Below are 25,240 nucleotides of genomic sequence, written 5' to 3'. Positions count from 1 at the left end.
TCTTCCCTGCCCGACCTGACGCTTTAGATGACCTATAGGATGTCTTTTCAGCCTTTAGCCTCCCCATCTTTTTAGTGCCTCCAACTGAGAAAACCCTGTTGGTAGTTCGCTTTGACTCTTGAATGTGTCACTTCACTGGCAAGAAACCTCCTTTGATTTCTACTGTTTACAAATAAAACTCAGCCGGTCTAGTTCTGCATCCCAAACGCGCTGACTGAATCTGATTTCAGTTTCACAAGCAGTGTTTTAGTGTTGCCTTTCCGAAGGTGGCCAAGCTTCAAATGCCTGTTCGCCCCATTTTTGTACACTTCCCTGTGGTTCCCTGAACTCCCCTGACAAAAGAGCTAGGACTGAAGCTTTCTCACCTTCTGCTTCACTCACCTGCAAAGATGATCCCTGAAGCTGTGCGTTGGGTCCTTAAAGCTTTTTGTTATCTGCTGGTGCTCCCGTTATGCCTTTGCCTCTCTCAAGGCAGACCGGAAGCGTCTAATTACGATTTTGTGGCCTGGGTTTTGTTGCGTACCACAGGTTGTCTATGTATGTGTAGCGCACACCTCTCTTGGTGCTATTTCATTCCTGCTGTTAGTAAGAAAATGACAAAAATATTCATGTATAGCCAATTGATTGTGACGTGCTTGTGGTCTGTGCTTGCTCAGAAAAACAAACAAACAGTTTTTCCAATTATAAATAAATGCTAAAGACGAACACCACTTTCTTGATCTTATTTCCTTGGTAAGGCCCAGCTGAGTAGGTGAAGGAACCAACTTTTGCCATTTGAGCCGCTCTCCATGAGATGAGCTGCACTCTGCAGTTTCTCTGGGGTTCTCCGTAACGCAGCTTGACTCTTTTAGATACTTGCCTCTCAGATACTAATTGCAAGCAGTCAGAGCTAAGTGTTGGGAAAGGCGACGGTGGACCGGGAGATCCAGTGGCCAACAAGGTAGTGTAACGATCTGATCCCATGTTGCTGGGGGTCAGTGGCCAGCACCACCTCGCCACACTGGGAGGCTGGCCCCCGACCTCCACCCTCTTCCCCTCAACCCGCAGGACTGTCTGTTCTGGCTTTTCTCCTCCCAAGAGATGGCAGAGATGCCTTCACTTATTTAATCTGGTCACTGTGGAGGCTCCACGCTCAGGGACTGGCTCACTGTGCGGGTGACGGCGTGACAGTCGGGTGTGTGCCTAACACAGGGGTGTGGAAGCCGCCGTAAGAGAGTCCAAACAAGGTAACGACAGGCCAGGGAGCTGGGAGCTCAGGTGGAGGACAGGATTCTTCCCACCGGGAGTGGGGAATCTGTAGTCTTCATGGGGGGGACCCTTGGAGAGTGGGTGGCATGTGGGTATGCGGGGCATGCAGGGGCAGGCCTACAGGCAGAAGAGCAGAAGGGTGGGCACCTCAGAGCCAGGGCCGAGGGTGCCCACTTGGATAGCCTTCTGCTGGAATGGGAGACAAAAGATTCTATCCTTTGGGATCCCGCTTCCTTTTGCCAGTGCATGTTGATTGAATACCTCTCATGTGCCAGGCATTGTGCCTGGAGCAGAGAACCAGGATGGCTGAGACCCCACCTCCAATCACAGTGAAACATGAAGAAGGAGTCTGTTCTAGCAGATTCTGTGGGTCAGGGAGGACCTCAGTGGATGGGCAGGTGGCGACCGAGTGAACAGAGCCGGGGAGGGGGGGCGGCCAGTCATGCCAGGCAGAGGGGCTGCAGGAGCAGAGATGTGGGAGCACAATGCCAGGTGAGCTCAGTCCTTGGGAGGGTCAGGGTGCCTGGACGTCCTGGGGGGGAGGGGAGGTCACTAACCAGGATCTCTATTCACACCCCCAGCTGTACCCTACCTGCGCATGCTCCTGCCATTGTGCTTCTCACCCTCACCCTCAAACCGGGCACCAGCCACAGGTCCTCTCTTGCTCTAGGCTAGGAGCTCTAGGCTGGGACTCATTCTGTTGCTGGTTCTCAAAATCTGGTCTTTGAGTAGGAGCCATGGTAGGAATAATCAAGGATCACGTATGTGGAAAAAAACACTATATATTTGTTTTCCAGATGAACAGAAAGCATTCCACCCACCTGCCTGCTTTTGTATGAGGCAGAAAATGCAAAATACTGTCCAATAATAAAACATACATAAAAGTATATTATTTAGCTCTCTTTTGATCACTTAAGAATTGTTTGATCAAAACTAGGGATTGAGAGATGAAAAGACAGGAGAAGTAGAAACAGAGGCAAAGAGAGAAGACACACAGAAAACACACATGTATGAAGACACTGAGAATAACCCAGGAGAAGGTGAGACGCACTCAGAATCAAAGGGCAAGAATGGGCAGTGGAGAAGCAGGAAGGTGGGAACCACCCAGTGGTCAGGCTCCCCCGGAGGCTCAGCCTCGCTTATGCTGTGCTCCCTGATGCTGCCCAAGCCCAGGAAGCAAATCTACACCCCTTACTATCATCACCTCCCTGAAACAGCAAATGAAGTTAAAACCAGCCTCTAGTTTTAAAATAGGTCCCCACTGCTGCATTCGTTATAAGCGTAGTTTAATCCTTCCTTAGAGTTTGTGTTCTTAGTGAAGTTCTTCCCTCATTTATTTTTTCCATTAGGGTTTAAAAGTGCACAGCCTGCTTCCCATAGATTCAGGGAGTGTCAAGTGGACGCCCTCTTGTGTGCGGACTCCCTCTGTGTGCATCATGGTTTCAAGGCCCTCTCCCTGCTAAAATGCTTAGAGCAGTTTACATTTTCAGGACCTCATGTATAAAAAGTTTCTTTCAGGATGTAGACCGTGGACTATCTACAGTTAAGGGGAGACCTACAGCAGCCCCACCTGAGGCCAACAGGGCAGGGACAGCCGAGCCGAGACAGGAGAGGCAGCTGTTTCAAACCAATGGAACCAACCCTGCTCGGCTTCCCCTCGTGCAGAACCCGGCACGTGATCCAAAGCTCTCCATCCCACTGCCACTGATGCATCGATCCTCATGACACCTAGACCATCCTAGAATAGCTCGAATAACAGAGTTGCCATCCTTACATATTTTCTTCCTTAGCATGTGAATACGGGTTAACAGTGGCGGTGCCCTTAGGCCTTTACCAGGTTCATGGATGGAAGTCGGTGGCAGCTATGCCAGTCTGTGTCTTTCACTAAACACAGACTGTCCTCCTCTGAAAATGGGGACACTAATACCCACCTCATATGAGAGGAGTGAGGATGAAATGACTTGATGGCTATAGGGAACCCATAGTGGACACTAAGTAGAGCTCATTTCAGGCCCCTCTGCCTTCCCTGTACAGTACTTGAAAGGTCTGTGTTCTCTGTCTTTCTGATAAGTTACTCTGACAATATATGACGCTGATTGAGGCAAACACTGATCAAGAAGAACACTTTTAAAGAATCCCAGCTACTGAATTACCTTGAGTCCACAAACCTAAGCAATAATATTCTAAGAATTTATAATTACCGATTGCTTACGAAGCCTTTCTTTCTGTGCAGTCCCACTGCGCCCTCCTGATGTAGTGGAGCAGGTGTTTGCACCAGGTGACAGACAGGAGAGGGGAGCTCAGAGAGGAGGGTGTCTGCCAGCTCCAGCTGGCTGCTCCACAGCCTGGGCTGCTTCTCCCCTTCACCCAAGGGAGGAGGCCTGCCTGAAGGGAGTCAGGCTTCAGATGAGTTGGACTCCTAAGCTATATCCTCAGCTCGAGGTGCCCTGTCTGCTTGGGCAAACTGCAGGCTAACCTAGGATCCCCTCTAAATCTTGGGAACCAGATACAAATGAGGGGAAGTAAGAGTTGGGTCAGGTTTTCACACACAACTGGCCCAAACATCCTTAATGAATTGACCAATTGTCTCAGCCAAATATATAGGTTTTCTCCTTTGGGTGCTAAATTAACTGACTGGGTTATTGAATACAGAATGATCCAACTGTTTTCATTCATAAGAAATATACTTGGTACTAGAGATACCAAGATAAAACAGGTGCCTAAACCTGACACTGGAGATGTTGGATCAGAGACCGCCATCTTGTGCATTTTATTTCAAACAGTGGAACCGAGCTTAACTCTCTGTCCCTTGTCCTCGTATAAGTGGCCCTCAGTCACTTGTTAATTTGGTATTGTATATATCTCTTTCAACCTGGACATCTTACCTGGGGCCAAGGGAGCTTCAGATGCTGAGATACGCAAATTACTGCCACTGGTACTGGTTTAAGCTGCCAGAGGGGTCTTTAGAACATGCAGTTCTGACCATGTCACGCCCTGCTTTAAACCATCCGTGGGTTCCTCTCTCGGCCTGCAGAAGCTTATGTCTGCTCAGCGCACCATGCTGCTTCTCACCTCCATGCTTTACCCACGCTCTCCCACCTGCTCAGATTGCCCTTCTCCTGCTTCTCCACCTGGCTAACTCATCCTTCAAGACTCCGCTCAGGGGACAGCTCCAGGAAGCCTTTCCCGCACCTCCCAGGCTGGGTAAGATGCTCCCTGTGTGTTCTTCATCGTGGAACTTAGCACACGTACTGTGTCATCTGCTCATATGTTTGTGTGTCCCCCCTCACTAGACTATGCTCCCCCAGGGCAAAGACCCTGTCCTTCTGCTCATCTTTGTAGCCCTAGCTTCCAGCCCATTGTCTTCCACAGATAATGTCTTCTAAAGTGTTTGCTGAATGAACAGTGAATGAATGGATGAATGATGATATTCACCATCTGCCTCCATAGGCACCACTGAGCCTCCGCAAGGCTTTATTCTGCCTAGTAACTGGCTCTGCTTATGAGACAGGGGTGGTTTCAAGAAAGGTCATGGCAACGGCTGAGCACAGAGGAGTCAACCGCTGCTTTTATAATGGCCAGCCTCTGGGCCAGCCTCCTCTGTAGGTCATGTGGCCACTTTTTCTAAACAGTCCTGACTTCATAAAATCATAGACTCGTGGTTAGAGGTTAATCTTAAAAGGTTGGCTGAGCCCAGCCCCTGCCCAGTGTAGAGCTGCTAACTCCATGATGGCAGAGGCATCCTCCAGGGGCATGTCTTAGCAACAAGGGCCGGTAATTAGAGCCAGCAGGCCTGGTTCTAAATCCAAGCTCTACTAGTTGCTAGCTCTGTAACCTTGGCTGAGTTTCTTACTTTCTTTGAGCCTCAAAGAAATAACAAGAATACAAGTATCAACCACTACCCAGATCTATATGACTCCCAAATTCAGAAGGTAGGAGTTTGGTCAGCAAGGAATATAGTGTGACCCGAATCTGTTTGGTTCCAGAGTGTGGGTAGCAGGTGGTAAGAGGTCTGATCACAGAAAATCCTGTTTCTGATTCAGAGGACTATTATGAGGGCCCCGTGAGGGTGCATACGAAGGCCTCTGTGAACTGTAAGTGGAACGCCCTTGTCACAGTTCACTTTATGGGTAGTTTGCTGACCACCACTTCCCAGTTACTTACCACCCTTAGTCCCAACGGAGTGGTGGTGGCTGGAGCTACACGTGGCACACAACAGCTTGAGACGATGCCCCTCCAGTACTGGCTCTCGCTGCCCCCTCACCTTCCCAGCCCTTCCCCAGCCCCTCCTCCCTGAGCACCTTATCAATCAACCTCCTGGTGCAGATTCCATTTCTGCAATTACAGGGTCATTTTCATTGATCCCCTCTGGACACACCAAACCAATTTTTGATTAATGGCTCAAGATCCCATCCACTGCTTTAGATGGGGTGGGGGTAAGGACAGAGATTGATTTGCAAGTTCCCAGGTAGACAAGAACTGAGCCATTACTGTCTAGCGGCCTTAGTCCAGCACTTCACTTTTTTTTTTTTAACATCTTTATTGGAGTATAATTGCTTTACAATGGTGTGTTAGTTTCTGCCTTATAACAAAGTGAATCAGCTATACGTATACATATATCCCCATATCTCCTCCTTCTTGCATCTCCCTCCCTCCCACCCTCCCTATCCCACCCCTCTAGGTGGTCACAAAGCACCGAGCTGATCTCCCTGTGCTATGCGGCTGCTTCCCACTAGCTATTGGTTTTACATTTGGTAGTGTATATAGGTCCATGCCACTCTCTCACTTTGTCACAGCTTACCATTACCCCTTCCCATGTCCTCAAGTCCATTCTCTAATAAGTCTGTGTCTTTATTCCCGTCCTGCCCCTGGGTTCTTCATAACCATTTTTTTAATATTCCGTATATATGTGTTAGCATATGGTATTTGTTTTTCTCTTTCTGACTTACTTCACTCTGTATGACAGACTCCAGGTCCATCCACCTCACTACAAATAACTCCATTTAGTTTCCTTTTATGGCTGAGTAATATTCCATTGTATATATGTGCCACATCTTCTTTACCCATTCATCTGTCGATGGACACTTAGGTTGCTTCCATGTCCTGGCTATTGTAAGTAGAGCTGCAATGAACATTGTGGTACATGACTCTTTTTGAATTATGGTTTTCTCAGGGTATATGCCCAGTAGTGGGATTGCTGGGTCGTATGATAGTTCTATTTTTAGTTTTTTAAGGAACCTCCATACTGTTCTCCATAGTGGCTGTATCAATTTACATTCCCACCAACAGTGCAAGAGGGTTCCCTTTTCTCCACACCCTCTCCAGCATTTATTGTTTGTAGATTTTTGACGATGGCCATTCTGACTGGTGTGAGGTGATACCTCACTGTAGTTTTGATTTGCATTTCTCTAATGATTAGTGATATTGAGCATCCTTTCATGTGTTTGCTGGCAATCTGTATATCTTCTTTGGAGAAATGTCTATTTGGGTCTTCTGCCCATGTTTGGATTGGGTTGTTTGTTTTTTTGATATTGAGCTACATGAGCTGCTTGTAAATTTTGGAGATTAATCCTTTGTCAGTTGCTTCATTTGCAAATATTTTCTCCCATTCTGAGGGTTGTCTTTTCATCTTGTTTATGGTTTCCTTTGCTGTGCAAAAGCTTTAAGTTTCATTAGGTCCCATTTGTTTAGTTTTGTTTTCATTTCCATTTCTCTAAGCGGTGGGCCAAAAAGGATCTTGCTGTGATTTATGTCATAGAGTGTTATGCCTATGTTTTCCTCTTAGAGTTATATAGTGTCTGGCCTTACATTTAGGTCTTTGGTCCATTTTGAGTTTATTTTCGTGTATAGTGTTAGGGAGTGTTCTAATTTCATTCTTTTACATGTAGCTGTCCAGTTTTCCCAGCACCACTTATTGAAGAGGCTGTCTTTTCTCCATTGTATATTCTTGCCTCCTTTATCAAAAATAAGGTGACCATATGTGCGTGGGTTTATCTCTGGGCTTTCTATCCTGTTCCACTGATCTATCTTTCTGCTTTTGTGCCAGTACCATACTGTCTTGATTACTGTCGCTTTGTAGTATAGTCTGAGTCAGGGAGCCTGATTCCTCCTGCTTGGTTTTTCTTTCTCAAGATTGCTTGGGCTCTTTGGGGTCTTTTGTGTTTCCATACAAATTGTGAAATTTTTTGTTCTAGTTCTGTGAAAAATGCCAGTGGTAGTTTGATAGGGATTGCATTGAATCTGTTGATTGCTTTTGGTAGTATAGTCATTTTCACAATGTTGATTCTTCCAATCCAAGAACATGGTATATCTCTCCATCTGTTTGTATCATCTTTAATTTCTTTCATCAGTGTCTTACAGATTTCTGCATAGAGGTCTTTTGTCTCCCTAGGTAGGTTTATTCCTAGGTATTTTATTCTTTTTGTTGCAATGGTAAATGGGAGTGTTTCCTTAATTTCTCTTTCAGATTTTTCATCATTACTGTATAGGAATGCAAGATATTTCTGTGCATTAATTTTGTATCCTGCTACTTTATCAAATTCATTGATTAGCTCTAGTAGTTTTCTGGTAGCATCTTTAGGAGTCTCTATGTATAGTATCATGTCATCTGCAAACAGTGACAGCTTTACTTCTTCTTTCCAATTTGGATTCCTTTTACTTCTTTTTCTTCTCTGATTGCTGTGGCTAAAGCTTCCAAAACTATGTTGAATAATAGTGGTGAGAGTGGACAACCTTGTCTTGTTTCTGATCTTAGTGGAAGTGATTTCAGTTTTTCACCATTGAGAAGGATGTTGGCTGTGGATTTGTCATATGTGGCCTTTATTATGTTCAGGTAAGTTCCCTCTATGCCTACTTTTTGGAGGGGTTTTCATCATAAATCAGTGTTGAATTTTGTTGAAAGCTTTTTCTGCATCTATTGAGATGATCATATGGTTTTTCTCCTTCAATTTGCTAATATGGTGTATCACCTTGATTGATTTGCATATATTGAAGAATCCTTGCATTCCTGGGATAAACCCCACTTGATTGTGGTGTGTGATCCTTTTAATGCAGAACTTCACATTTTTAACAGCATCATTAGCAGGATTATCAGATTCATGGCAGCTCATCGAGACAGTCAACTATGCCCCTGACTTTGCCTTCTTGGTGTTAAAACAACCAAGGGAGCTTTTAAAATATTTATTATACAAATGGGTGTTTATTTAGTTCTTAGGAGGTTATATCCAGAAAAGGTATTTACCAGCAAAAAGGAAAAAAGGAAAACACAGGGACTTCCCTGGTGGTCCAGTGGTTAAGACTCCGTGCTTCCACTGCAGGGGGCATGGGTTCGATCCCTGGTCAGGGAACTAAGATCCCACATGCCATGCATGGCGTGGCCAAAAAGTAAATAAAGTAAAAAAATTTTAAAGAAAGAAAGAAAAAGCAACAACAACACAGGGCAGAAAACAAAACTATCTAGCTCTGTACTGCAGCCATCTCCCTGTACTTCAGGAGAACACATCTTCCCACAGGGGACCTGGAGTGGTGGAGAAAAATCTGAACTAGGCATCTGCCCCGGATGTCTGGTGCCACTTTTGTAAAATGCAGGGGTGACACAACCTAGGGGAAGGGAAGGAACATTTATGTGACCTTTACACACTTGTTCGCATTTAATCCTCACAGTAGGGCTAGAGAGTCTGTTGTAGTCATCATCCCCATTCACAGAAAAAGAAGTCAAGACTAGGTGATTAAATAACAAAGTCACACAACTTGTAAGTGGTGAGCCAGGATTTGGAGACTGGTTTGGGTGACTGAAACCCCTTCCTTGTCCAATACTTGGGACCATCTCTAGGATTCCTACTGTAAAGAATTCCTGAAAGGACAGTCTCTTCATCCTCTCTCTTCCTTGTTCCAAAACCTTCAGTGACCCTAAGTATTCTCATCATCTTTGGAAAGTGAGTCAGATGAAGGTCACAGATGCTGAGTTTGATCAGCACAGTTACTACCTCCTACCCACCCCCACCCAGAATTAAGCCTTATGGTGGCAGCCATTTTTCTAGCCATGGTCCTAGCTGCTCTTCCTGTGCTGATGAGCCACATCTGGGTGGACTCCCTTTGTAGTCCTGGGCTGGTAGACTGACTGGCAGCCATACAGGTAGGGTTTACAGGTGTGGGTGCAGATAGGCACTTTTAGACCAGGATGCCCCTGTTTTCTGAGACAGTCTTCTTTGCCAGGGTCTGCTGAACACCAGGAGGTAAACCAGGGAGGTCCTCATGTAGTAGATGTGGGAAGGGCTGAGGCAAAGGGCGACTGGTTGTTGGAGTCCCAGAGGGGCAACTCTCAGGAGAAACAGTTGGGAGCTCGAAGCTGGGGACCTGCAGATGTCAATGGCTCCAGCCTCCTGGACCAGGCAGAACCAGTCAGAGTCATGTCAAGCCAGACCCAGTTCGGACCTCTGCAGACAAATTTGGAATCTCTATGGTTGAAGTCACACCCCTGAGGGATACTGTTGTAGAAAGGAAAGAGCTTGACCGAAAGTCTGTCATCCTCAGTTAAGGTCTTGACATTGCCACCGACTCACTATGTGACCCTTCGGAGCCCCGCTTCCACCTCTGGAAAATGGGGGCACGAGTGACCCCTGTCTGCCTGGGTGACGGGCTGCTGTGAGAATACAATGTGCCACATTGAATGTAAAGTCCTCTTAGAAAACCATAAAGAGAGGTTACAGTTTGGGAGGACAAAAAAGGTGCTAAGGCAGTTAAGAATAGGAAAGCATTTGTGTGTCTTGTAAATGCAGTTGTTAGAATTTGATCTTGTGTGAGTTTTTGTTTTTAAGCTTCCCATTTGGGGTGGAGGCCTCCTGTATGTGCCAGCCCTATGCCAGGGCGCTCTGGCTCTCCACTCTCATCAGTAGCCTGGCACTGAGTAGGCATTTATTAAATGTTTGTAGAAAGATGGAGGGAGTAAAGAGGAGGGGAGGGCAAAGGGTGGGGAAGGAGAGAGGGAGGGAGGGAAACAGAGAGGAAAGAATGAAGCAGATATGGTCTCTGCCCTAAAGAGCCCCAGTCTGGAGAGGCAGCTACAGAATGGTTGGCAGCTCATCTGATGGAGGCTGCTGTGATGGGGTGAGGGGATGGGGACAGAGGGGGGCTGCGGGGACACAGGAGAAGGAGTACTCGACCCCTGGAGGTGGAGGGTCAGGGTGATCTCCCTGAGAGAGTAACCCCGGACCTGAACCTTTAGTTGCTGAAGGCGTTACTAGGCAGATGGGCAACAGCACTGACGTGCCTTAGAGAGAGCAGCCGAGGGCCGTATCAGTAGAGGTGCCAGGGCAGAGGCGGCGGGTGCTGCTTCTTGGAGACTGTAACTGTGACATCCCTTTCAGTTCTGGGGGCACACTTTCCAAGGGAGGGAAGCCAACGGAGATGTGCAGTGAGGAGAGCAGTCGGGATGGTGAGGGCTCTGAGCTGTTGGGGAACATGCGTTGCCCAGAGAAGCCAGGAATATCTTCAGATATCATTCCTGGGTCAGGCAGCATGGCATTCTCTGGAAGGGTGGCCCCACAGCACAGACCCCGGATCAGGGCAGGGACACAGGGAGTGGAGCTGACAGAAATACAGGCTTCTGCTCAGGGTCCAGGCTACAGAGGGTGGGCTGCCTCACCCGGCTGTGTGGCCCTGACCCCCCCGCCGGGGCAGCGCGGGCAGAGGCTGGGGCCAGCCAGTGGGAGACGGCAGCACAAGTTCAGGAGACCCGATGACCCCCAGGTCTGTCCTTTAGCCTGGGCACCTTTGAAGTGGCTCTGCGGAGTTGTGCTTTCAGGGCCCAGAGAGAAAGGACTTCTCAAGCAAAGTGACGTCTTTGCACTGAAAGGACTTTCAGGCCTCTCCAGTTGGAGAAACTCAAGCAGTTGAGGGCTTGGGGCCAGGGCTGATGGTGCTGGTGCACTGGTAGCTTTACAGTGTTCGTGATGTGCACCCCACACGGGGCGCTCCGCAAGTCAAGGCCCCGGGCTCATTCCCGCCTGTTCCCCCAGCAGAGGGCCTAACCCAGAGCGCAGGCTCAGCAGACTTTGTCCAATGAATGGATAAAAGAGAAAAAACATCAAATAGAATAAAGAGAAAAAGCTATATGCCAGCCACCCATTACTCCCACAAATAGCTGCCAGGTACACTATGAGCCAGACACTAGGTACTGACGATGCAGAGATGAACAAAACACAGCCCACGAGCTAGGGGGAGAGGTAGGTAATTACCAAACACCATGATAATTGCTAAAATAGAGGCCACAGAGTCCCGCGGTGGGGAGGGGTGGGGCGAGAGTTCTTGTTTTGAGAAGGCCTTGTCTCCTGCAATTCTTCATAAGAATAACAAGCCTTTCAAAGACGGTTTCCTTGACACCCCCCCCCCCGCCTCGGGTAACTGCATCTCTTATAATGTGTTGGGAGCTCTGACTGTGTCTGGGAAACGTGGGCGCCTGTCCAGGGCCCTTGGAGGCAGACAGGAGGAGACAAAGGCGTGAAATCGCCCGGCCCACTGTCCCCACTCCTCCTGCAGGGCCCCTCTCAGCCCCTCCTGCCCACCTTTGTTTCTAGTGAGTTTGCTCCATCCCTTCTACCCACCCATTGAGATTTTGAGAAGCCTCTATTTAGTCCTGGACCTGCTATTTCTAGCTGTGTAGCTTTGGGAGAGCTGCTTGCCCACTCTGGACCTAGTTGCTTTTGGAGAGCTGCTTGCCCACTCTGGACCTAGTTTCCCATCTGTAGAGTGAGACATTGGACCAGATCACCAAGTCCCTTTCTGGGACTAACATTTAGTTAATACTAAATATCACCTGTATTCCAGGGGTCATGCCATGAGTGTTTCCATAAATGAATCCTCCCTGGAAGGTGGGCACTGTAACCCGCATTTTATGGATTAAGGAAACTGAAATGTTGCAGCCTGGATGCCCATGATGACACCCACGGCTAGGATGGAGTTGAGTCAGCCTTCGAACCCAGCTCTTCTGGCCTCGAGCCCAGTCAGTGCACTTTCTTCTCCAGCAGCCTGCTCTATACCATCCAAGAAATGACCTAGGTTAAAATACCCAGCACCAAGCCTGGCACATGGTTATTGCTCAGGAAATATGAGTTTCTTGCTTTCTCAGGGCTTTTCTAAGCTGTGGAAGCAGGGGGTTCAAGGACAGGGTCTATAGGTCCCTGATGTCTGAACAGGGCCCTACACCAGGAGCACTGTCCCAGCTCTGGGCAGCTGTAATGGTGCATCAGAAGAGTCTGAGAAGAAAAAAAAACCAGGTGGATTATGGGATTAGAATTGTGTGCAATGGCAAGGATCAGCCTTTCTCCAGATAGTCTCGGGCAGTGCTTGGTAATCCTGCTTACAGGCTCTAATAAAGCTTGGATCCAAGGTCAGCGTGTGTGTACCCAGGAGGCATTGCCTGTCACCATGGAAACAGGAAGAAGGGCAGAAAATTAAGTTCCTAAGACTTTGGTTGTCTCATGTAACCTTGGAACGCTACATTTTGCAAATAGGGCAGAGCCTGGCACAGAAAAGTCTCTCATGTATTCATTCATTGGACAAGTATTTAGTCAGGGCTTTCCCTGGGTCAGGTACAGTTTTAGGTACAATGATTTACAAAATTGACATGGTCCTGCCCTTTGAAGCTTCAGTCTAGTAGGAGAAACATTAATGGAAAAGAATGCAAGTAATTAGCTGCGATAAGGGATATGAAAGAAAGTGTCAGGGACTAGGAGAGCCTGTAGCAGGGGCCTGGTCACATCTGCTTCCCTGGGAAGGTGAGCTGAGAGACTGAGGATGAGTAGTTTGAACAGAAGAGGGAGCAAGAGAAGGTCCCAGGAGGAGACAACAGCATGTGCAAAAGCTGTAAATGGGATGGAGCAGGGCATGGGGGGCTGGGGCGTAGAGAGCTGGGAGACGGTGGGAGCGGGCTGGTCAGCGAGGTGAGGCCATGGAACAGGGTAAAACCTCTTTATTCTCAGCGCAAGGAGACACCTTGAAGAGTCCTCAGCAGGGGAAGGATTTGCTTTTTTGAAAGGTCATCCTGATTTCTGTGTGAAGAATGGATTGGAGGAGGGGCCAGGGATACCAGTTAGGGGACTGTGACAGTGGTCCACAGAGATGATGGCACAGCTGGTGGGGGAAGGGAGGGAGGGAAAGAAATGTGAATATTCAGGAAATAAATGTTAGGAACCGGAACAGATGGTTCCTGATGGATTGGGTGAAGGTTTTGAGGGAGTCGAAAGTATCTAGCATGACTCTGAGTTTCTGGCTGGGGCCATGGGATAGATGATGAAGCAGGTTTCAGCAACAATAATTTGTAAATCTTTCTGTTTGACCTTCTTTGTTCCAGGTACTGTGCTGAGCATTGGGGCTGCAGGCCAGGTGGATGGCCCCTGCCTTCAGGGAGTTCACAGTCGAATGGGGGGAAAACTGACATGCAATTAGGGTATCTATGAATGTGGGGAGAGACTGTAAAATGGTGCTGCAAGGGAGATACAGACAAAACTAATTTGGAGAGGTGCATCCAGGAAGACCTTGTAAGAAGGAGGGATTCAAGCCAAGCCATCAGGGACAGACAGGAAAAGTGGGTTAAAGAGGGCAATCCAGGCAGCAGAAACAAAAAGAAACAAAACAGCAGCATGGGGTGGCCAGAGGACAGTGCAGGAGGGTGAGGCTGCAGAGCTGTCCACTACCTTCCCTGCCTTCTTCCGGGGCTGCCAGGAGGCTCCAGTGAGCTAAAGTAATGAGCGTGTGATCATCTGATAAACTCTTACACAGTTATTATGGTTATGGGCTTATTCACGTAAGGCACAAAAGCACTCTATAGATGTCACAAATTATCATTTCAGATCCCTGCCCAACAGGATCATCTAATCCTCTGTCATAATTGTCCCTGACATTTGTATTGCTATCCCCATTTTACAGATGAGGAAACTGAGGTCTATTGTGGTTGAGTCATTGCCCAAGGTCTGGCAGGCAATTAGCAGCACAGAAACCAAGAGAAAGCCAGCAGGTCATTCTAGTTTCTGAGAGGGTACACAGGCTGGGAGGTGAAAGGAGCCTGTCTCGTATGCTGTCTTGAGAAAATCTGCAGCTGGCTCAAGGCACCAGACTCAGACTCAGTTGTGCAGGTTGGGCTGGGCCCCTGGGCAGCTGGCCTGTGGGCTGAGTGGAGCTGAACCCAGCCCATCTCCACTCACCTACCACGCATCGGCTTCCACCCTGGGGGAGTGGCTCTGTCTCATTCACACAGATGGCACTGTGAGTGGTGGGACATTTTACAGATGGGGAGTTCCACCATGGAACGAAGTGATGGCCAGTCAGTGTCAATGAGAGTTTTATGTTGCCCTTGAGGGTGGTTTTGTTCACAGGAAAACCAACCAAGGCTGCCTTCGTTTTAAAAACAAAAGCTTAATTTATAAAAGTAACAAACTTAAAAATCTAGTAAAATTTAATTAACTCTTTTAAGGAGGATCTTATAACTTAATTCAATTCCCCTAAATATTTTTAATTAAATTGTAAGTAATTTAAAGTAAACTAAGCTTAAAAATATGTTTACTATTGGGTTGTAATAAAAGTTCCATCATTGTTTACAAAATTTATAAAATTGTCTTATATCTTTCTTTTTTTTTCAACATCTTTATTGGAGTATAATTGTTTTACAATGGTGTGTTAGTTTCTGCTTTATAACAAAGTGAATCAGCTATACATATACCTATATCCCCATATCTCCTCCCTCTTGCAGCTCCCTCCCACCCACCCCTATCCCACCCCTCTAAGTGGTCACAAAGCACCGAGCTGATCTCCCTGTGCTATGCGGCTGCTTCCCACTAGCTATCTTTTGCACATTTGGTAGTGTATATAGGTCCATGCCACTCTCTCACTTCATGCCAGCTTACCCTTCCCCCTCGCCATGTCCTCAGGTCCATTCTCTACATCTGCGTCTTTATTCCTGTCCTGTCCCTAGTTTCTTCAGAACCATTTTTTTTTAAGATTCCATGTATATGTGTTAGCATACGGTATTTGTTTTTCTCTTTCTGACTTACTTCACTCTGTATGACAGACTCTAGATCCATCCACCTCACTATGAATAACTCAATTTCGTTTCTTTTTATGGCTGAGTAACATTCCATTGTATATATGTGCCACATCTTCTTTACCCATTCATCTGTCGATGGACACTTAGGTTGCTTCCATGTCCTGGCTATTGTAAATAGTGTTGCAGTGAACATTGTGGTACATGACTCTTTTTGAATTATGGTTTTCTCAGGGTATATGCCCAGTAGTGGGATTGCTGGGTCGTATGATAGTTCTATTTTTAGTTTTTTAAGGAATCTCCATACTGTTCTCCATAGTGGCTGTATCAATTTACATTCCCAACAACAGTGCAAGAGGGTTCCCTTTTCTCCACACCCTCTCCAGCATTTATTGTTTGTAAATTTTTTGACAATGGCCATTCTGACTGGTGGGAGGTGATACTTCATTGTAGTTTTGATTTGCATTTCTCTAACGATTAGTGATGTTGAGCATCTTTTCATGTGTTTGTTGGCAATCTGTATATCTTCTTTGGAGAAATGTCTATTTGGGTCTTCTGCCCATGTTTGGATTGGGTTGTTTGTTTTTTTGATATTGAGCTACACGAGCTGCTTGTAAATTTTGGAGATTAATCCTCTGTCAGTTGCTGCATTTGCAAATATTTTCTCCCATTCTGAGGGTAGTCTTTTCGTCTTGTTTATGGTTTCCTTTGCTGTGCAAAAGCTTTTAAGTTTCATTAGGTCCCATTTGTTTAGTTTTGTTTTCATTTCCATTTCTCTAAGAGGTGGGTCAAAAAGGATCTTGCTGTGATTTATGTCATAGAGTGTTAATGCCTATGTTTTCCTCTTAGAGTTTTATAGTGTCTGGCCTTACATTTAGGTCTTTGGTCCATTTTGAGTTTCTTTTTGTGTATGGTGTTAGGGAGTGTTCTAATTTCATTCTTTTACATGTAGCTGTCCAGTTTTCCCAAGCACTACTTATTGAAGAGGCTGTGTTTTCTCCATTGTATATTCTTGCCTCCTTTATCAAAAATAAGGTGACCATATGTGCATGGGTTTATCTCTGGGCTTTCTATCCTGTTCCATTGATCTATATTTCTGTTTTTGTGCCAGTACCATACTGTCTTGATTACTGTAGCTTTGTAGTATAGTTTGAAGTCAGGGAGCCTGATTCCTCCAGCTCCGTTTTTCTTTCTCAAGATTGCTTTGGCAATTCAGGGTCTTTTGTGTTTCCATACAAATTGTGAAATTTTTTGTTCTAGTTCTGTGAAAAATGCCATTGGCACTTTGATAGGGATTGCATTGAATCTGTATATTGCTTTTGGTAGTATAGTCATTTACACAATGTTGATTCTTCCAATCCAAGAACATGGGTATATCTCTCCATCTGTTTGTATCATCTTTAATTTCTTTCGTCAGTGTCTTATAGTTTTCTGCATAGAGGTCTTTTGTTTCCTTAAGTAAGTTTATTCCTAGGTATTTTATTCTTTTTGTTGCAATGGTAAATGGGATTGTTTCCTTAATTTCTCTTTCAGATTTTTCATCATTAGTGTATAGGAATGCAAGATATTTCTGTGCATTAATTTAGTATCCTGCTACTTTACCAACTTCATTGATTAGCTCTAGTAGTTTTCTGGTAGCATCTTTAGGATTGTCTATGTATAGTATCATGTCATCTGCAAACAGTGACAGCTTTACTTCTTTTCTGATTTGGATTCTTTTTATTTCTTTTTCTTCTCTGATTGCTGTGGCTAAAGCTTCCAAAACTATGTTGAATAATAGTGGTGAGAGTGGACAACCTTGTCCTGTTCCTGATCTTAGTAGAAATGGTTTCAGTTTTTCACCATTGAGTACAATGTTGGCTGTGGGTTTGTCATATATGGCCTTTATTATGTTCAGGTAAGTTCCCTCTATGCCTGTTTTCTGAAGAGTTTTTTTTAGCATAAGTGGTTGATGAATTTTCTCAAAAGCTTTTTCTGCATCTATTGAGATGATCATATGGTTTTTCTCCTTCAATTTGTTAATATGGTTTATCACATTGATTGATTTGTGTATATTGAAGAATCCTTGCATTCCTGGGATAAACCCCACTTGATCATGGCGTACACTCCTTTTTTTTTTTTTTTTTGCGGTAGGCGGGCCTCTCACTGTTGTGGCCTCTCCCCTTGCAGAGCACAGGCTCCGGACGCGCAGGCTCAGCAGCCATGGCTCACGGGCCTAGCCGCTCTGCGGCATGTGGGATCTTCCCAGACCGGGGCACGAACCCGTGTCCCCTGCATCAGCAGGCGGACTCTCAACCACTGCGCCACCAGGGAAGCCCCGTACGCTCCTTTTAATGTGCTGTTGGATTCTGTTTGCTAGTACTTTGTTGAGAATTTTTGCATCTATGTTCATCAGTGATACTGGCCTGTAGTTTTCTTTCTTTGTGACATCTTTGTCTGGTTTCGGTATCACAGTGATGGTGACCTCGTAGAATGAGTTTGGGAGTATTCCTCCCTCTGCTATATTTTGGAAGAGTTTGAGAAGGATAGGTGTTAGCTCTTCTCTAAATGTTTGATAGAATTTGCCTGTGAAGCCATATGGTCCTGGCCTTTTGTTTGTTCGAAGATTTTTAATCACAGTCTCAACTTCAATGCTTGTGATTGGTCTGTTTATATTTTCTATTTCTTCCTGGTTCAGTCTCAGAAGGTTGTGCTTTTCTAAGAGTTTGTCCATTTCTTCCAGGTTGTCCATTTTACTCACATATAGTTGCTTGTAGTAATCTCTCATGATCCTTTGTATTTCTGCAGTGTCAGTTGTTACTTCTGCTTTTTCATTTCTAATTCTGTTGATTTGAGTCTTCTCCCTTTTTTTCTTGATGAGTCTGGCTAATGGTGTATCAATTTTGTTTATCTTCTCAAAGAACCAGATTTTAGTTTTATTGAAATTTGCTATTGTTTCCTTAATTTCTTTTTCATTCATTTCTGATCTGATCTTTATGATTTCTTTCCTTCTGCTAACTTTGGAGGTTTTTTGTTCTTTCTCTAATTGCTTTAGGTGTAAGTTTAGGTTGTTTATTTGAGATGTTTCCTATTTCTTGAGGTAGGATTGTATTCCTATAAACTTCCCTCTTAGAACTGCTTTTGCTGCATCCCATAGGTTTGGGTCATCGTGTTTTCATTGTCATTTGTTTCTAGGTATTTTTTGATTTCCTCTTTGATTTCTTCAGTGATCTCTTGGTTATTTAGTAGCGTATTGTGTAACCTCCATGTGTTTGTATATTTTACAGTTTTTTTTCCTGTAATTGATATCTAGTCTCATAGCGTTGTGGTCAGAAAAGATACTTGATACAATTACAGTTTTCTTAAATTTACCAAGGCTTCATATGTGACCCAAGATATGATCTATTCTGGAGAATATTCCATGAGCATTTAAGAAAGTGTATTCTGCTGTTTTTGGATGGAATGTCCTATAAATATCAATTAAGCCCATCTTGTTTAATGTGTCATTCAAAGCTTGTGTTTCCATTTTTATTTTCATTTTAGATGATCTGTCCATTGGTGAAAGTGGAGTGTTAAAGTCCCCTACTATGATTGTGTTACTGTCGATTTCCCCTTTTACAGCTGTTAGCATTTTCCTTATGTATTGATATGCTCCTATGTCGGGTGCATAAATATTTACAACTGTTATATCTTCTTCTTGGATTGATCCCTTGATCATTATGTAGTGTCCTTCTTTGTCTCTTATAATAGTTTTTATTTTAAAGTCTATTTTGTCTGATATGAGAGTTGCTACTCCAGCTTTCTTTTGATTTCCATTTACATGGAATATCTTTTTCCCCCACTTTCAGTCTGTATGTGTCCCTAGGTCTGACGTGGGTCTCTTTTAGACAGCGTATATATGGGTCTTGTTTTTGTATCCATTCAGCCAGTCTGTGTCTTTTGGTGGGAGCATTTAATCCATTTACATTTAAGGTAATTATTGATATGTATGTTCCTATTACCATTTTCTTAATTGTTTTGAGTTTGTTATTGTAAGTCTTTTCCTTCTCTTGTGTTTCCTACCTAGAGAAGTTCCTTTAGCATTTGTCGTAAAGCTGGTTTGGTGGTGCTGAATTCTCTTAGCTTTTGCTTGTCTGTAAAGCTTTTAATTTCTCTGTTTAATCTGAATGAGATCCTTGTTGGGTAGAGTAATCTTGGTTGTAGGTTCTTCCCTTTCATCACTTTAAATATGTCCTGCCAGTCCCTTCTGGCTTGCAGAGTTTCTGCTGAAAGATAAGCTGTTAACCTTATGGGGATTCCCTTGCATGTTATTTGTTGTTTTTCCCTTGCTGCTTTTAATATTTTTTCTTTGTATTTAATTGTTTATAGTTTGATTAATATATGTCTTGGCGTGTTTCTCCTTGGATTTATCCTGTATGGGACTCTCTGTGCTTCTTGGACTTGATTGACTATTTCCTTTTCCATATTAGGGAAGTTTTCAACTATAATCTCTTCAAATATTTTCTCAGTCCTTTTATTTTCTCTTCTTCTCTGGGCCCCCTATAATTCGAATGTCAGTGAGTTTAATGTTGTCCCAGAAATCTCTAAGACTGTCCTCAATTCTTTTCATTCTTTTTTCTTTATTCTGCTCTGCAGTAGTTATTTCCAGTATTTTATCTTCCAGGTCACTTATCTGTTCTTCTGCCTCAGTTATTGTGCTATTGAATCCTTCTAGAGAATTTTTAATTTCATTTATTGTGTTGTTCATCATCATTTGTTTGCTCTTTAGTTCTTCTAGGTCCTTGTTAAATGCTTCTTATATTTTCTCCATTCTATTTCCAGGATTTGGGGTCTTCTTTACTCTCATTACTCTGAATTCTTTTTCAGGTAGACTGCCTATTTCCTCTTCATTTGTTTGATCTGGTGGGTTTTTACCTTGCTCCTTCATCTGCTGTGTGTTTCTCTGTCTTCTCATTTTGCTTAACTTACTGTGTTTGGGGTCTCCTTTTCGCAGTCTGAAAGTTCGTAGTTCCCGTTGTTTTTGGTGTCTGCCCTCAGCGGCTAAGGTTGGTTCAGTGGGTTGTGTAGGCTTCCTGGTGGAGGGTCTGGTGCCTGTGTTCTGGTGGATGAGGCTACATCTTTCTGGTGAGCAGGACCATGTCCGGTGGTGTGTTTTGGGGTGTCTGTGAACTTATTCTGATTTTAGGCAACCTCTCTGCTAATGGGTGGGGTTGTGTTCCTGTCTTGCTAGTTGTTTGGCATGTGGTGTCCAGCACTGTAGCTTGCTGGTCATTGAGTGGAGCTGGGTCTCAGCATTGAGATGGAAATCTCTGGGGGAGCTTTTGCCATTTGATATTACATGGAACTGGGAGGACTCTGGTGGACCAATGATCTGAACTCGGCTCCCCCACCTCAGAGGCACAGGCCTGACACCCGGCCAGAGCACCAAGACCCTGTCAGCCACACGGCCTTGCCTATAATTTCCAGTGTATCAACTGGGGTGAGTTGAACGGCTGGGGGTCAGAGCAGCTGGGAGCTGGCTGGGCACCTCTTGCTCTCTCCACATGGCTTTTCCAAATGTCCAGACTTGGCTTCTTTACAGTATGAGAGCTTCAGGACAGTTAACTTATATATTTCAACTTAAAATCAAGTCTAAATTAATTTTTTTTAATTATTTATTTATTTGGCTGTGCTGGGTCTTAGTCTCAACACATGGGATCTTCGTTGTGGCATGCAGTATCTTTTATTTGCGGCATGCAGGATCTTCAGTTGCGGCATGCAAACTCTTAGTTGTCACATGTGGGATCTAGTTCCCTGACCAGGGATTGAACCCAGGCCCCCTCCATTGCGAGCTCAGTGTCTTAGCCACTGGACCACCAGGGAAGTCCCTAAATTAATTATTAAATTACACCTTTTATATTGGAATCACAAAGCTAATCTGTTAGGTGTAATATGCCAAATTATTTTAAACATTACAAATACTTTCAAACTAAATCTACACAGAGTTTTCCTAAATTTAATACCCAAAAAATGTAATATATAGATTTGATTTAATTTATCACTTCTAATCTTTTTTCTAAAACTTTCCATGATTAAAGACACTTACTAAGGAAACAAGTTTACTAACCAGAGCAACACAGGGGTGTATATCTGAGCAAATTTAAGGTTAGTTCACAGCTGGCTGAGAATGCTCATTAAGCAGAAAAATGAGGCAGGGCGTGGGAGCCAGTGCCACAGGCATCGGGAAAATATACTTTGCACCCCATGCTGTGGGTCTGGCCCTCTTTTAAATCTCCATGCCAGCAGGGGACACTGAGTCCATGCCCTGCCAATGGGACACTGAGTCCATGTCCTGCCAATGGGATAGGTTTTGCAACCCAAGCTCCTGAGATCAAGTTAAGCCCTGGTCACCTCTTTTGTCTCCTGTCTCAGCTTCATCACCCCTTTCAGGATGAATCTACCCAAGTTGTTCACTCCCAGATGGGATTCATCTAATCAGTGTCCTGCTGGATTCTATTCTGAATTAGGTTTTTATTTTTCCTTTCTGGCCAACCACCAGGTATTAGAGGTATTTTAATGCCATCCTTGGATTCTGCATGTTTTTCCTGGCCTTGCCTGGCTCCCTCCACAGACACTAAGGTCCTACTGATGGCAGCCAGCTGGGTTCATGTGGCCGGGGCAGCTGTGCTCTGTGTTGTGCTGAACCAGCGAGCCACCCCGGCCCCTCTCTGTCCACTGTGATGCTCAGAGATGTCAAGAGGGACTGGACGGACAGGCTGCCTGTGGCACTGTGTACTCTGCTGAGAGATGTCAGTTCCTAGGTGCTCAAGGTGCTAAATATAGTAAAAAGCTTCTGGATCAGGATGACATGTCAGAATAAAAATAGTCCAGATGTGTGTAAGTAAATAGAAAAATAATTATAATATTACATACTAATATGGTACAAGGTGTTCTATGTACATAATTTCTAACCATCATAAATTTCTGAGTAAATATCATTTTACCCAATGAAATAGATGACACACTTGGGACCCAGAGAGACGAAACCATAATGAGCTAAGAGAGTGTTACCAAGTAGAAGTCTTACTGGACCAGCTTTAAACTATAGGAACTGTTAAAATACTGACTGAAGTGATTTTAAGCATAAAGACTTGACTGCAGTGTGTAGAAGAGTAATAATAGCAACCAAGATTGAGCACCTACTATGTGGCAGGTGCTATAAGGGAAGGAGCACAGGCCCCAGGAGTGGAAAGACCCAGACTTTACAGTCCATGCAGGTGCCCTCACTTCCCATATCACTTGCCCACTCGACCTCAGTTTCTTCATCTGTATATCATACACGTAAGGGTAATAAATCCTCCCTTCGAGCTTCACAGGATTGCTGGGTTGCTGAAATGAGCTTTGGAAAGAAGTGATTTGGAAAGTAGAATGTGCTGTAAGTGTGCATAGGCTTGTGACACTGGCTGAGTCCAGCCTGCAGGGCAGGAGGGTGCACTCTCATCTTGACTCGGGTGGTCTGAGTGTGGCAACGTTTGCCCTTGGTGTCAGTGATGTCACCTGCTCTCCATGATGTGAGTGGGCACCGGGGGTCCACAGTGAGGCAGGTGGAGCAGCCTGTGAGGGTTCTGATGAGAGGCCTGGACTCTTGGTTGCTGGGAAATCAGCCCCAGAGCCTTGGAATAAGTGAGGGCAAGGGCCCAGGGAGAGTAGAGGGAGCCAGAGTGGGGACGGAGCGAGGGGAGCAGGGCCTCTTCACTGCCTGAACGAGGAGTCCCAGCCAGTCACCTACCAAATGTGATACAGGTGACAATGGGGAGCATTATTTATAGAGAATTTAAAAGCAATAATAAAACCAATTAAAAGCTGGTCTGCTTTTTATTGTCACCCCGGCCGGCTGGCTGTTGTAAACAATGTTAGTGATAAAATACGTTTTTACGTTTTCCCTTTTAAGGGAGGTGGGGAAGAGGAACATTCCCTCTTTCTTTCATGCATGCCTTGGACCCTTTGCCCCTCCCCACTCAGCACTTAACTAGGGGGTTGCAGAGGGAAGGGGTCTGGGAAGGCCCTGAGAACAGGAGCACCCTAGCCTGTAGGGTCCTCTGAGAGGATAGCTAAGATGGGCCCCCAGGATGGGCCCAGATATTCTGGAGGAAGGAAGCGTGGCCTGTGGAGTGTGGGGTGGACAGGCTGCTAGGGCGCTCACTGGAGGACTCTGAGTTCCGCTACGGTACTGCCGCTGTCACCCGGGGGCTGCCCTCCATGCCACGCGCAGGTTATAATCAATTGGCAAGCACATTGAATGACCAATTCCCAAGCCTGTTCCTCACCCCGCCCCACATTCTGTACTAAGGACGTGGAGGTCAGGTTCTCCTCCTGACTCTCCAGCAAGAGCTGCCCTGCCCAGGCTCCACTAGGCCAAGACTTATCAGGCAATCTGTGCTCTGCCCTGTCCCTGGCCTGAGCGATGGCCCTCATAGTGACCACCTCTCTCTCCTCTGCAGGAACCAGGTCGAACCCACCAGTGATTCACGTAAGCGTCAAGGTCCTGTAACCACAGAGCCAGAAAAAGATCAAGGTCCCGTGGGCCCTGGGCCTCTGAAAGATCAAGGTCCTGTGATCCAAAAGCCTTCAAAGGGTCAAGACCCCACAGTCCCAGAGCCTCTGAAGGATCAAGCTCCTGTGGTCCCGGGGTCTCTGAAGGATCTAGGTCCCATAGTCCCTGCATCAGTTAAGGATCAAGATCACGTGGTCCCTGAGCCTTTAAAGAATGGAGGTTCTGTGATCTCAGCACCAGTCAAGGATCAAGATTCCTTGGCCCCAGTGCCTCTAGAGAATCAAAGTCCTATGGTTCCAGCAAGAGTTAAAGATCAAGGTTCCGTGGTACCAGAGCTTCTGAAGGATCAAGGCCCCGTGACCCCAGCACCTGTCAAGGATCAAGGTCCTATGGTCCCAGAGCAACTGCAGGATCAAAGTGCCATGGTCATAGCACCTGTGAAGAATGAAGGTTCTGTGCTCTCTGAGTCTGTAAAGAATCAAGGTTTAGTGGTCCCAGAGCCAGTCAAAGATCAAGGTGGAGGGGCCCCAGAGCTTCTAAAGGATCACGATTCTGTAATTGTAGCACCTGTAAAGAATCAAGGTCCAGAACTAGTCAAGGATCAAGGCCCCGTGGTCCCAGAGCCTCCTAAGAATCAAGGTCCTGTGGTCCCTGAGCCTGTGAAGAATCAAGTTCCTATACCCCCAGTGCCTCTGAAAGATCAAGGTCCTCTGGTGCTACCACCAGCAAAGGACCAAGGTCCTGTGGTCCCTGAGCCTCTGAAGATTCAAGGTCTCAGGAGCCCTCAGCTGCCCACTGTATCACCTCCACCCCCAGTCATGATCCCAACTGTCCCCTATGCAGAATATGTTGACAGTTCTCCTTGAGACTCACCCCTTGACATGCCAAAGAAGGAGCTGGCAATGAAAGTGCTCCCTCTCAGGGGCAGCAAAGACACTTATTTAATCTGCATGAAACACGTATTGTATAGTCTTGCTGGAATCTAATAAAACTTGTCCTTCTGGCTCAGCAGTGTCTCTCTCCCTGTCTGGCTTCATTTGAGAGTGTGTGTGTGTGTGTGTGTGTGCGCACGCGCGCCATGCACATTTGAGGGTGGGCATGCAGGGCTCTGCATTCATCCATCCGGGCCATCTGAGAAATTCCCAGCTCCTGTGAGCTGTCAGCATGAGATGGGAGTGGGTGGGAGTTGCTTGGAGACTGAGGACAGAACCCCATCGTGAGGGTGTGGGCGGGACACACATGTGTTTCCCTTTTACTCTCACACTGTGACCACACTTCACTTCTGACACCAGAGGTGGTGGTGGTGGGGTGGGGGTGGAGGAGGTCCCTCACATCAAGCAATTATCTAACACCAACTGGGGGGCCCTACATTGAAATCAATTCTGACGTTATCTACCTAGAGACAGCGTCAGCTCCCACAGGTGAAGGGCTCAGTCCCACAGGAC

The 25,240-nt window shown here is 45.7% G+C and overlaps 1 protein-coding gene across 3 annotated transcripts in view; it reads left to right on the top strand.

Annotated features, from left to right (window-relative positions):
• Positions 1–24,794, top strand: part of MAP6 (microtubule associated protein 6) — an 89,687-nt gene extending 64,893 nt beyond the window's left edge. For 2 of the 3 annotated variants that reach the window (XM_081238944.1, XM_081238943.1), the window contains one exon: positions 23,743–24,794. In XM_081238944.1, the coding sequence (XP_081095070.1) occupies positions 23,743–24,661 (919 nt within the window). In that variant the 3' untranslated portion in view covers positions 24,662–24,794. The remainder of the gene's footprint in view (positions 1–23,742) is intronic. The other variant, XM_081238945.1, reaches the window with a different exon arrangement.
• The last annotated feature ends 446 nt before the right edge of the window (positions 24,795–25,240 follow it).

Source organism: Mesoplodon bidens (genome assembly GCF_964165515.1).
Source record: "Mesoplodon bidens genome assembly, chromosome: 7".
NCBI classification, from domain to species: Eukaryota; Metazoa; Chordata; class Mammalia; order Artiodactyla; family Ziphiidae; genus Mesoplodon; species Mesoplodon bidens.
This window is presented reverse-complemented; position numbering and strand designations above follow the sequence as displayed.